Raw genomic sequence first — 12,637 nt, 5'->3', positions numbered from 1 at the left:
TGTAAGACCCAACAACTTTATTAGAAAATAAAGAACTCATTCTGCACTCCACGGCCTGGTTATTGAGACCCACCAGAGACCTGATCGGACTCTCCACAGCGATTCGTGCTCTCCAACCACCCTACACCCTAACACCTATTTTTCAGTGCAGTTTACCACTAAATGTTAAAGTGTTTCCGATTGTCAAGAAAAAATTTAACTGTGGTAAAGTCTTTGTGAAATAAATAAATTCTTTTCTGAAGTCATTCAGATGTTTAAGGTGTAAGAAAAAAAACATTCATTATACAATAAAGGATCTAAAGGACAGTTCCTGATTTTTCACTCACATATGCATCAAAAGAGTTATTGTCACAGTAATCAGTCCTGCAGGATCATACTTGACTCCAAGAAATCCCTTAGAAAGTGACCACACTGTCAGTGACAAAATCCACCATCCTTGAATCTAAAATAAGAGAAAAAAGTTTAATTTTACCTTTCGGGTGAAGTTACTATTAAGGGACATTACATAGCTTATCAAAACGATGAATCATTTAAAAGCTCTGCAGACTGAGACTTAAAGCTTAAAGTCTTAAAGTGCAGTAGCATCTGTACACATGTTCATTTGACATCATGTGAACTGAGACAACTGAACTGGTGTTTCCTGTAAATGCTGAAGGGAGGAGTGAACAGGGTGTTTCTGTTTGTGGTTAACAAAATAAACGACAGATGCTGAAGGACTGGATATTCAAGCTGTGCAGGACTTTAAAATAAAATGAAACATTTCAATCAACAAGTAAAAGTGAAAATAAATAGTGATTAACTGAGGAAGAGGATCATCTCAAAAACAAATATCCTGAAGCAGAAATCTCTCTCCACACTGATTTCAGTTATGACACAGCAACATATATATATATATATATATATATATATATATATATATATATATATATATATATATATATATATATATATGTGTGTGTGTGTGTGTGTGTGTAGGTGATATATATAGATGATCATGAAATAACGCTGATAATAAATTAGTTCTTGTAGCTGTGCAGTTCATTCATGATGCATCTAAGCTGAATTCCTGCATGAGCACAGAAATTGTACAATAGCTCCCTCCACTGGCCAGGAGTGGTACAGCTGGAGAGAAATGAACTGAGGACAAAGTAACAATAAGTAAAATGTAAAGGCTTGAATTCTTTTAAAATCTATGAAAAAAACATTAATGTATGTATAATTCAAATTCATAGCACAACAAGCCTACAGGCTTATGTTTACCCAAAAATAATTATGTAATATTGTGAAGACTGGACTAATTACCAGCAGAGCCAAAGCTTAATGGGCATCATTCATGAACCGTTCTTACGAACAAATTTGTTCTTAAGTCCCACTTACAAAGATTTTACGAAGATTGTGGCATTCATGAATTTTTTCTTATCCAGGATTTATTCTTAGGTAAGAACAAATCCTACGAACTCTCAGGAGTACTCTTACACACATTTCAGTGCCGACATGTTGACATGGTTGTGTTTTCTTCTCTTGTGCAGTTCAATAAAATACAATATTACAGAGATAATTCTGTCATATTTATTTATTCATTTCATATTTTTGGTGATTTACAGAGATTTTAAATTTTAAAAATAAATTAAATGTTCCAATGATTTAACATTAATCAAATTGGAAATCATGCCATCAATTAGTGATTGATGTTTTATAATAACTAATTTTATTATAACATTTCATATTTTATTTTATAATAAAATCTGCTTAGACTAAGCTCAAGTTTATTCAAACACCTTGCATCTTAACTTATGACTCTCCCTCACCATTACAGGTCTGCAGGATAATCTGTGTCCTGCACAACATCGCTATGAAGCGTGGTGTGCCACTTCCCCCTCAGCCACAACACCGTGAGGATGTGCTTCCTGACACAACGATGGGACCAGACTGCAGGCGCGCTGTTCATGTTCGAGCGCAATTAATTGCCCGCTTGTGAAGAAAATGCGTTAATATCACAATTTCAGTCCAACAGTCTAACTCACTTTAAAAAATAAACAAACAAAAAAGACAGACTGGTTTCAGTGCACATCTTTCACATGTTTAAAGTTTTTTTTTTCGCTTCACCTGCTGCACGCCAACTGATTTACTGTATTTTTTACTTTTGGCATTTTGTTGCCGTTTGCTCTGTACTACGGCATCAGTGTCCACACGGCCCTGCAGTTTCTTTTATGGGCATTAAAGGATAACTACCGTTTTTTACAACCTGGACCTTATTTCTAGCAAGAAATATGATGATTTACTCACCCAGATAACTTTGGTGTCATTTGGCGTCGTTCGGACAAAATTAGATCCAGTGTAGCGCCGATATATCCATATAATGCGAGTAACGGGGCACCGACACACAGCCTCTATGAGCATTATCTGCCACGAAACTAGTTCATTTCACCAATATTTTGTTACGATATGCTAGTGCTATTCCCCTCTGAGTCCGGGCTCGTCTGTTGTCAACATCCGGGGTCTGTAGGTTGAGCTACTACCTCTGACCTGGAAGATGTCATCTCTGAGCTGCGCGCGCACCCGCGACAGCCCTGCTTGTTTACCTGTAGCTTCTACTGCTAGTTTGACCCCGGATGTTGATAACAGACGTAGTTAGTTAAACTGCAGGCTACTTACAACAGTTTCCATTTTCAGCATGAAACAATACTGCCCCCAAGTGACAAAAGTGAGCGGATAAGCAAGCTCTCTAAAGCCAAAAGCAAACCAGCTTGACGTTAGCAGCATACTATTAACGTGAGCGAAACTACAGAAATGGAGCAATCTGCACTGCTATTAAAATGCTTAAATGTAATGAATGTACTGGTATGTCAAAGACCGTAAACAGTAGTGTACTCAAACATTTTATTTTACATTACAGATGCATTAGATCAAGAGAACGCATGTCTGTTTAATACTCTTCACCATCATCCTCCTCCTCTCCCAGACTGTCAGCTCCAACCTCCTCATAATCCTTCTCCAGAGCTGCCATGTCCTCTCTGGCCTCAGAGAACTCTCCCTCCTCCATACCCTCACCCACATACCAGTGCACAAAGGCACGCTTGGCATACATCAGATCGAACTTGTGGTCGAGCCGAGCCCAGGCCTCTGCAATAGCTGTGGTGTTGCTCAGCATGCACACGGCCCTCTCGACCTTGGCCAGGTCTCCACCAGGAACTACAGTGGGCGGCTGGTAGTTGATGCCGACCTTGAAACCGGTGGGGCACCAGTCCACAAACTGGATGGAGCGCTTGGTTTTGATGGTGGCAATGGCAGCGTTCACATCTTTGGGCACCACGTCACCACGATACAGGAGGCAGCAAGCCATGTACTTTCCGTGGCGAGGGTCGCATTTCACCATCTGGTTGGCTGGCTCGAAGCAGGCGTTTGTGATCTCAGCCACTGAGAGCTGCTCATGGCAAGCCTTCTCAGCGGAGATGACAGGGGCGTAGGTGGCCAGAGGGAAGTGGATACGAGGGTAGGGCACCAGGTTGGTCTGGAACTCTGTCAGATCAACATTGAGGGCGCCATCGAAACGAAGGGAGGCAGTGATGGAGGACACAATCTGACTGATCAACCTGTTCAGGTTGGTGTAACTGGGACGCTCAATGTCGAGGTTCCTGCGGCAGATATCGTAGATGGCCTCGTTATCCACCATGAAGGCGCAGTCAGAGTGCTCCAGGGTGGTGTGGGTGGTCAGGATGGCGTTGTAGGGCTCCACCACAGCGGTGGACACCTGAGGAGCCGGGTAGATGGAGAACTCCAGCTTGGACTTCTTGCCGTAGTCGACCGACAGACGCTCCATCAGCAGGGAGGTGAAACCAGAGCCGGTGCCGCCTCCAAAGCTGTGGAAAACCAGGAAGCCCTGAAGGCCGGTGCACTGGTCAGCCTGAGGACCGGGAGAAACAACGACCACATGTGGAGATGAGTTGTGTCATTTCATATTCTGCAGCAAAATTGTGAATTGTGTTTTGCATTTCCCCACCAGTTTGCGGATCCTGTCCAGCACCGTGTCAATGATCTCTTTGCCGATGGTGTAGTGTCCACGGGCGTAGTTGTTGGCAGCATCCTCCTTGCCGGTGATCAGCTGCTCTGGGTGGAACAGCTGGCGGTAGGTCCCAGAGCGCACTTCATCTGAACACAGATCAATTTAAAAATGAGGGTTAGACTTTGGTAAAATCTTATTAAATATACTGTAGATGAGATTTTACCAATGACAGAAGGTTCCAGGTCCACAAAAACAGCTCTGGGGACACGCTTTCCAGCTCCAGTCTCACTGAAGAAGGTGTTGAAGGAATCATCTCCTCCAACGGTCTGGCCACTGGGCATCTGTCCGTCCGGCTGGATCCCATGTTCCAGGCAGTAAAGCTCCCAGCAGGCGTTGCCCATCTGGACACCGGCCTGACCGACGTGCACCGAGATACACTCACGCTGTAGAAAAGAAACCATAAAAAGGCAATTTGTAATATTCACCATGAAAATTTTGCAGACATGTACATGTTGATAATTTCTAATCAGATGTTTAGACATGATTAAAAAGGAGAATATCCATTACACAGGATTTGTGGAGGAACAAACAGTCAAAACCAAACAGCTGATAGTTTTCATGCACAAGAAGCTTTTTGAGACCAATAATACACGGAAATATTACAGATCAAGCGTTTGATTCATTGATTGGCAGCAAGTAAAGCTGAGATTAATTACAGGTTCTGCCTCTGACCTTTCATAACAATCAATCTCAGCTACACTTTGATATACAAACGTGTGACATAACATTAAAACACAGGTCACAGTTTACGGCTCTCTTCATATCAGACAGCAAACATAAAACTCAAAGCACAACAATAAGCTAACAGTGATTAAAAGGTGTGAACTACTAAAGTGATGTGGATTGTTCCTGTTGTTCCATTCTCACCATGTTTCCTGACGCTGTGTCTAAATGACAAAAGAAAGAAGAAATGAGGCTGAAGAGACTAATTTGGCTCCTACTGGTAAGAAGCTACTCAGGAGTCTTGTTAGGTGGGGCTTTTTATACTCGGGGGAAAGCAGCTGAATCCGATTGGCTGAGAGTCACACAAGCCTCTTTTCCTATTGGTTAAGCTCAAACATTGAAAGAAAGCGCAGCAGGTGTTATTAATAACATTAATCATGGCTCCACACATTTATTTTTTTTTATTGGGCAAGATTCAAATAAAAACATTTAAGGCACATGTTACAAATCAAACTGGTCTTTACACAGCATGAACCTATTAATAAAATAAGCAAAAACTAAATAAAAGAAAAGAAATGTGAGAGTGTTTTTCAAGTAATGCAAGTTCATTCCTAAATCTGTTGAACTGGGGTTTCACCCCTAACCCAAGACAATAAAATTCAGATAACCTGAATTTTATTTATAAAATGAAGAAGCACCTTAACCCCCAATTGAGTCAGGAGAAAGTTTGGCTTTATCTGCTCAACAAAGTGGTAACCTTAGAGTATAAATGTGATTGGACCAGCCTAGTGTCATTATAGAAAATGTAACTGTTCTCATGGACGCACAAAGCTGATCTCCTGCATGAGCACAGATATTGTACAGTAGCTCCCTCTACTGGCCAGAAGTAACTGTAACATGTGAATGATGCAGCTGAAATGAACTGAGGACAGAATAAAATATGTTGTTGATCACATCTAAAATAAAAAGTTCATCATCTCATTCTGTGCAAAAAATAATGGTTAAGTTCAGTCAGAGAAGCTGATATGAGGCTGCAAAGACATGAACCATGTCGTGTTGATGAGAAACTATCTCCTCTCTTTACCCCGAGAGGAAATTTCAACCTAAAAAACGTAAACATAAACTTTATTTCAGAACTATTTTTTGTCTCAGCTGAACTTTAAAATGTATTTTAGTTGTCTCTTACACTGATAGGAAGGAATCACTTCACGGCCAGTATGACCAGTGGCGGATTTAAGAAATTTGGGGCCCAAGGCAAAGGCAGGCACGGGGCCCTCTGAAATGACAAGACAACACACAAAACAACAGGTCAATTATGCAGATACATACATTTTAACAGAATACACATGTATTATTTGTTTTACCTGTTGTCCCTCTCTTCCTGTCCCTTTTTCACGTTGTCTCACTCCCTCATTCTGAAACAAACACACACAAAACACAGTATAAGGCTCTGACCCAGTGGTGAAGTGTAAGTATATTTACTCAAGTGCTGACGTAGACATTTTAGGATTTCATGCAACTTCAATTTTGTCTGCTCCGCTGTATCTCAGAGGCAAATACTGCACTTTCTACTCAACTACTGTACATCATTTACGTTGCTGGTTACATATTTCAAATCCTTCCTGCCAAGTGAAAACCATGTACCCTCAAAATGATGATTTAATGCTAATATTTGTGATAAACTGAAAGAGCCTTCCTATGTGGGGTGACTTCTTAAAAAAACGTCTTGGGCCAGCTGGAAAATACATCATGACAAGACTTCAGTGAAGTTAGTTTTAAGTTGGATATTCGACATTCGCAGCCACTCCAATATTTCAAGTGCACCCGTATTGCAGACTTTACAGTAAACACACCGAGAAGACGGCTACAGCGTGTACCGACTTCCTGTTTTCAAAATAAAAATGTGGGATATTTAAAGCACAGATACTGTGTTTAAAGCTATTGAGAAGCTATTGAGCTAAGATGCTAATATTTATATATAGCCTAAAAAATAATAAAAAATATGAACAGATGTAAAATGTAAAAACAAGAGGTGTATCTCATGCAGCCAGTGTAGTTACATGATCCCACACTGATTTTGAGTCAATTGATCACATGACCTGGAAGCTATTGAGCTAGCATGCTAATATTTACATATAAAAATCATAAAAAATATTTAGAGGTTCAAAATGTAAAAACAAGAGGTGTATCTCATGCAGCCAGTGTAGTTACATGATCCCAACATGATTTTGAGTCAATTGATCACATGACCTGGAAGCTATTGAGCTAAAATGCTAATATTTACATATAAAAATGAATACAAATTATGAACAGACGTAAAATGTAAAAACATGAGGTGTATCTCATGCAGCCAGTGTTGTTACATGATGCAACACTAGTAGGGCTCCAATGATTTTATTATAACATAAACATGTCCCTTGTTTCTATTGGCATAAGGGACATTTCCCATTGTACAATGGCAGTTCCTGGTCCTGGTGGCTTGAAGGTGGCACACATAGCACAGCAATTTTGATCATCAAAGACTAAAAAAACAACATGTATTTAATTATATATACCTCGTATGTATCTTGTTTTTGATTTGTATGCTTAATTAGCCTTTACCTGAGGCCTCCAGGATGTGAAGAGCCAGATCTCTCCTCTCCTCCATTTCTTTTTTTAGATGTGCTGAAGTTCATGTCAGGGATGGCTGGGAAAGCCTTTATCAGGGCTTTTGCCATCCAAACAAGATCAAATGCAGGTACAACAATAATGGGGGGCATATAATAAACTACATACACTCATGATCGCTATTTAAAAAAATTGTTATCTCTAGTCACACTATAATTTGTACATTTGCCGATATTGGTTCACATCAATTCATCTTTCCCAAGAAAAATTCCTACCTCACATATCATGAAAACAATAGTTTTGGGCTTACCTTTACAACAACGACACCACAGCTGCTTCATCTTGTTGGAGTGAATGGGACATAACGCCCCCTTTCCACTTGACATCCACCCATTCGTCTTTCCATGACATGTGCGCCTCATCATGAAGTACTCCCTGAATAAAGTTTATATTCATCATTCTCTTTAAATTCAGGTCCCTCATGTCCAGAGATTATCACACATATTTGCAACAACCCAGTGAATAACCAATGTTTTCATTAATTACAAATACTCATTCATCATCACCATTTTCAGATCAACCCCCAAGATGGAGATGCACTGTTCAATTTTAGGAACCGTGTTCAAATCTGAATGAAATTAAAATTAACTTGTTAAGGATACAGTGCAACATCCATGCTGCTGCCGCAGTGAAGACAGTAGTCACTTTCTGAAACTTGGAGATCAGCTTTCTGTTTTCTGTGATCCAATGTACTGGAGACTGAAGGGGGGGCCCCGACACACACATTATACGATTAGCATTCTGCTGGCATTTTAACGAGAGGATTTTAATCAAAAACATAATTAATGTACACAAATAAGTAATAACCGTATTAACCATAAGTGTATGAGGATTTTTATGGGGCCCTCAGGAACGTGGGGCCCTAGGCAACCGCCTAGTTTTGCCTAATGGTAAGTCCGCCCCTGAGTATGACTGAACACAAGGAATAAAAGCAGCTGATGACTCTTCAAGTGTACTACAATACACAACACAATACACACGTCATATATGCAATAAGAGGGTTATTGGCACATAACACACGACACATGAGGAGAGAGACTGTTTAATGTAAAATAGGAAATAACTAAACTAAAACCCCAAACCATAACAACAAGATCATCTGATATCATGTTGTGAACAGACAGTACAGTTCAACGGCTATACTGACATGTCTAGTACATGCTGATGGGAGGGGTGAACAGGGTCTGCTGTCTGTAGTTTGTAGTTAACTGAAGGAACCATGAAAATGTAGAAGGACTGGATATTCAAGCCGAGATCAAATTGAACATATATACATGATATAGACATAATAAAAACACAAAAAATAACATGAACACATTAAATTTATAAACTAGTCTGCAGAGTAACCTCCCTTTGTGGTGAACACAAATCAAACCATTCTTCATTCAAACTGAATATTTGATCTAAATATCATATTTATTCATGAACATATAAAAACAGAGAAACAGAAATAAAGTGAGACACAAAAACACTGTCACATGGTGCTGCTATAGTATTAACTTGAACCATCTCAGCACATTCAGGATGAGTCAGTGAATTTTGTTCTCAAGTTGAACAGTGGAGTTGATTTTAGTCTTCAGTCTCATTTCTTTTAGTTTCCTGTCTGTGTTTGTTAGGTTGACCTCTCTCAGTGTGCTCGACTGTAACAAACAGGAACACTGACTCATGAAATGCATCAGTAATAAGTGAGTGTAAATAATGACATCACAGCACAGCTTCTGTGTTTAAAGCCTTTATTTGACGGTTGTTTGTGCTGTGAAAATGCTGACAGGAACAGACTAAAGCTCCTGATTTAGTTCCTGAGTCTAGCTCCTGGAGCTCCTCACTTCTTGGACTATTTGATAAAAAGCTCTTTGAGTTACTGAACATGAACAAGAATGTGTTTGCATGAACGAGCTCCTCCAACCAGATAGTGTAACAGACACGTCCTCACCAGACATGAACCACTGAGGCGTCAGATCAGAAAACACTCAGATGTGTTGTTTTGGAGGCCGCTGACAAAGAAGCCTTTTGTCAGTTTTCTATGAGGACTTGTTGGCTCTCATCAACACCAAGTGTGAACTGTAAAGTGAACCTCTGATGTCTAAAATCACCATAAATAAAGTCCATGGACGTGAGCTCCAGGTGGGGGGTCACTGTTGGTCTCTGGGCTCAGTTCAACTTTGTGTGGGTGGAGGGCTCAGTGGAAAAAAGGCTTCCAGACAACAAGAGAAAAGACAAACCAGACCAGAGAGGGAGAGGAGTTGATGAGTGTGTACAGCAGCAGATGTGAATCTGTTCTCAGTGGTTATTAGGACTCATCAAAAACTGTTGAGAGCCAACCAGCACTTCCTTCCTGCAGCAGACGGGCTGTGTGGGTTTCTGCTCTGCAGCCTTCTCACCGTTCGCTGCACTTGTTCACATAAACAACACAATGACAGTTACAACCACGGACCCACTTTGATTTCAGCGCTCAGTACTCACTGTCTCAGCTTTCATTTGTCTTTTTCAGCTGGGAGACAAAAAGCGTAAATCCTGAACTCAGGATGGCAAGGTGACAGTTTACTGAGTTTACTGAGTTTCTGCAGCCAGACCCCAACATAATATATCATATCATATCAGGACATGTTGGAAAGGATCATATGTGTGTACACATTTTTAAGAACATCAATACAAAGACAATTCATCATTTATCCTTTAATGTTTATTATCTAAACTTTTTGTAAATGGTCATATTTACTATGTGATCTATGACGTGTTTTTCTTTGTGAAGCATTTTGTGATTCAATCTTGATATGTTTAACATAAATATAAATCTTAGTTGATGTATAATCAGAAACTACCAATACATTTCATCTTGATAAAGCTGTAAGAGTTAAATTACATTTTATTGGCTGATAAAAAATAAACACAGCCATCATTTAGCCAACATTCAAACTGGAGGCAGACTGATGAAGCTGCTGTGTGATCATTTTATAGCAGCTGTAGCTTCAAAGCAGCTCGCTCTGCTGTTTGTTCATGTGTGTAAACAACAGTGTCATCAGCGTAGAGCTTTACATCCACACTGACACAATTATAAAAGGGGCTCAGCACTGAACCTGGTGGCACAGCCTCACCTACTGACTTGTATATAATAGCTGTATGTTTCTGTTTGCTTCTCTTTCTTTAGCTTTGTTGTCCTTGTTTAGCTGTATGCTTATATTCACATCTACCTGTACATTTGTTCTTGCTGCTGTGTGAAAGTATATTGAGAGCTGCTTACAACCAGAGTCAAATGACTTGTAGGTGTCAACATACATGGCCCATGAAGTTGATTCTGTTTCTGACTGCTGCTCTGAAGCCAAACTGAAGTCCATAAAAACAAGGCTGTTTCTAAAACACACACTGTGATTTTTCACTTTATTGAGAATGTTACACTGAGAGAATTTAACAAAGCTGCCACACTCTGCATAATGTATTAAAAAGAAAGACAAGAAGAGAAAAATACTAAAACAATCAAATATCTAGCAGACAGCTAATGATTCAGCTTCATCTTCTATTATTATACAAGTCACAATTCAAAGAGGAAATAAACTAGAGGATGAAAATAACACTATACCACAGAATTTATACTCAGTCACTGCAAATATATATGTGTATATATGTATTTATATATGTAGGATGACTGTATCTAACCTGTGCATAAAAAGAAATATTTTACAACCAGCGAGCAGAAAACAGTCAGTCAGCATGTGTGCAGTTGGTGGACGGTCCCTTGTTTCAGAGGATCATCAGCAGAGAGAGTCCACAGCAGTACACCAGACTCTTCACTATCAGCACTGTGTAGAGCACACAGAGCAGCTTCACCCTGCACTGAGACTGGAAGGACACTGACAGACAGACAGACACACAGACAGACAGACAGACAGACACACAGACAGGCAGACAGACAGACAGACAGACACACAGACAGACAGACAGACAGACAGACTGTTAATTTCATCAGTAGAACTTGGACTTTTCCGGGACAACCATCTTTACATGAAGACAGGGGTCAGCTACAATTTGAATAAAAGCTCAAAGGCCCTTGTTAAATACAACAAGTCAGGGCCCCAATAAGCTTTTTAGGGGCCCTGAACAGGATTTGATTTTCTGCTTTATCAAGATCTTACAGTCGGCTTGCTGCAGAGCTGGCAGGTCTGCTGGCTGTCTCTCTGGAGGACAGGAGGCTGCTGGAGCTGGAACCTCTGAAACAGAAGAGGAGGCCAAAAGAAATGTCAGTCCTCTGCTCCTCTGCTCTCTTTGACAGCGTCTCCACATGAAGCTGAATCACTGCTGAACACAGTCACCAAGCCTTCATTACCTTGTTCTGTTTGGGCCTCCACTGTGCCCCCCTCGTGCTGGACGGAGCAGCGGTATTTATACGTGTAGAGAGCGTCCCCGTCAACCAGCAAGATGGAGGCGGTGCGTCCCGACTCTCTGAGCTCCAGCTGCTCTCCCTCAGCAGAGTGCCACTCCCCCTCATTCTCCTTTCGTTTGTTCCAGAAGAACCGGACCAGAGGAGGAAACATGGCTGAGGCCACACACAGCAGGGAGCTGTTCCCCTCCAGGTGGGCTCTGGATGCTGCTGGGTACACGCTCACCACGGGCTTCACTACCTGCTCACCTGAAGTTTGACAGCAGCAACAAGCAGCACAGACACACATTGACACAGTCAACAGCAGCTTACAGCACTGCACTGCATTCAGTGTGATCCTGGAAACTACATGGACTCTGATCACTAAACTACTCATCAATACAGCACAAAGTCCAACACATAGACTGGATTCACCTGCACATCAAAGACACTCATCATGTCATGTCATCATATGTTATATGGGGACAAACAACATGATGTGTTCAGCACTTCTTTCTTTCAATGTGCACATTCATCATTATTATGACTATTACTAATAATAATATAACATCATATTTTCATACAATGGAAAATCTTCATGTGTATCATGATAAAAGACAGATTATAATAAAGGACATATTTACCTTCAAGTTTAGTATGCACTGCCATTTTAATGTTTACATTATCCACCACATATTATGAATATTTTTAAAAATGCATCTTGAATTACATGTTTTTCATAAATATTTACACTTAATACACAATTACAAATACATGTTTTCATATGACTAATGTGAAAAAAGATGTAATTTAATACAAAAGAAGGTAAAACTTTGTTGGTTTAATGATATAAAATATGATATAATTATGAAAATGTTCTTTTGCAAAAT

At 40.2% G+C, this 12,637-nt stretch overlaps 1 protein-coding gene and 1 long non-coding RNA gene across 2 annotated transcripts; both read right to left on the bottom strand.

Moving 5' to 3' along the window:
* Positions 1 to 2,866: 2,866 nt before the first annotated feature.
* On the bottom strand, positions 2,867 to 5,019 carry LOC311266452 (tubulin alpha-1B chain-like). The gene is made up of 4 exons (XM_084368825.1): positions 4,931 to 5,019; positions 4,227 to 4,446; positions 4,001 to 4,149; positions 2,867 to 3,904 (listed from the first exon to the last, which is right to left on the bottom strand). The coding sequence occupies exons 1-4, from the start codon at positions 4,931 to 4,933 to the stop codon at positions 2,927 to 2,929; spliced, it is 1,350 nt and encodes a 449-aa protein (XP_084224951.1). The 5' UTR covers positions 4,934 to 5,019; the 3' UTR covers positions 2,867 to 2,926.
* A 2,152-nt stretch (positions 5,020 to 7,171) lies between these two features.
* Positions 7,172 to 7,792, bottom strand: LOC311266471. Its single transcript, XR_014623716.1, has 3 exons — positions 7,644 to 7,792; positions 7,328 to 7,433; positions 7,172 to 7,248 (listed from the first exon to the last, which is right to left on the bottom strand). It is a non-coding gene; the product is annotated as an uncharacterized lncRNA (long non-coding RNA).
* Positions 7,793 to 12,637: the final 4,845 nt, after the last annotated feature.

This window comes from Pagrus pagrus (genome assembly GCF_965226575.1).
Source record: "Pagrus pagrus genome assembly, chromosome: 12".
NCBI lineage: Eukaryota > Metazoa > Chordata > Actinopteri > Spariformes > Sparidae > Pagrus > Pagrus pagrus.
Note: the sequence above shows the minus strand (reverse complement) of the source record. Positions and strands in the feature narration are given on the sequence as shown.

Excerpts from the sequence above, each read along its gene's own strand:
- LOC311266452 (XM_084368825.1), bottom strand. Across the intron at positions 4,150-4,226 it reads CCTGGAACCTTCTGTCATTG|ATGAAGTGCGCTCTGGGACC; the intron begins GTAAAATCTCAT and ends ATCTGTGTTCAG. Across the intron at positions 3,905-4,000 it reads TGGACAGGATCCGCAAACTG|GCTGACCAGTGCACCGGCCT; the intron begins GTGGGGAAATGC and ends CCCGGTCCTCAG.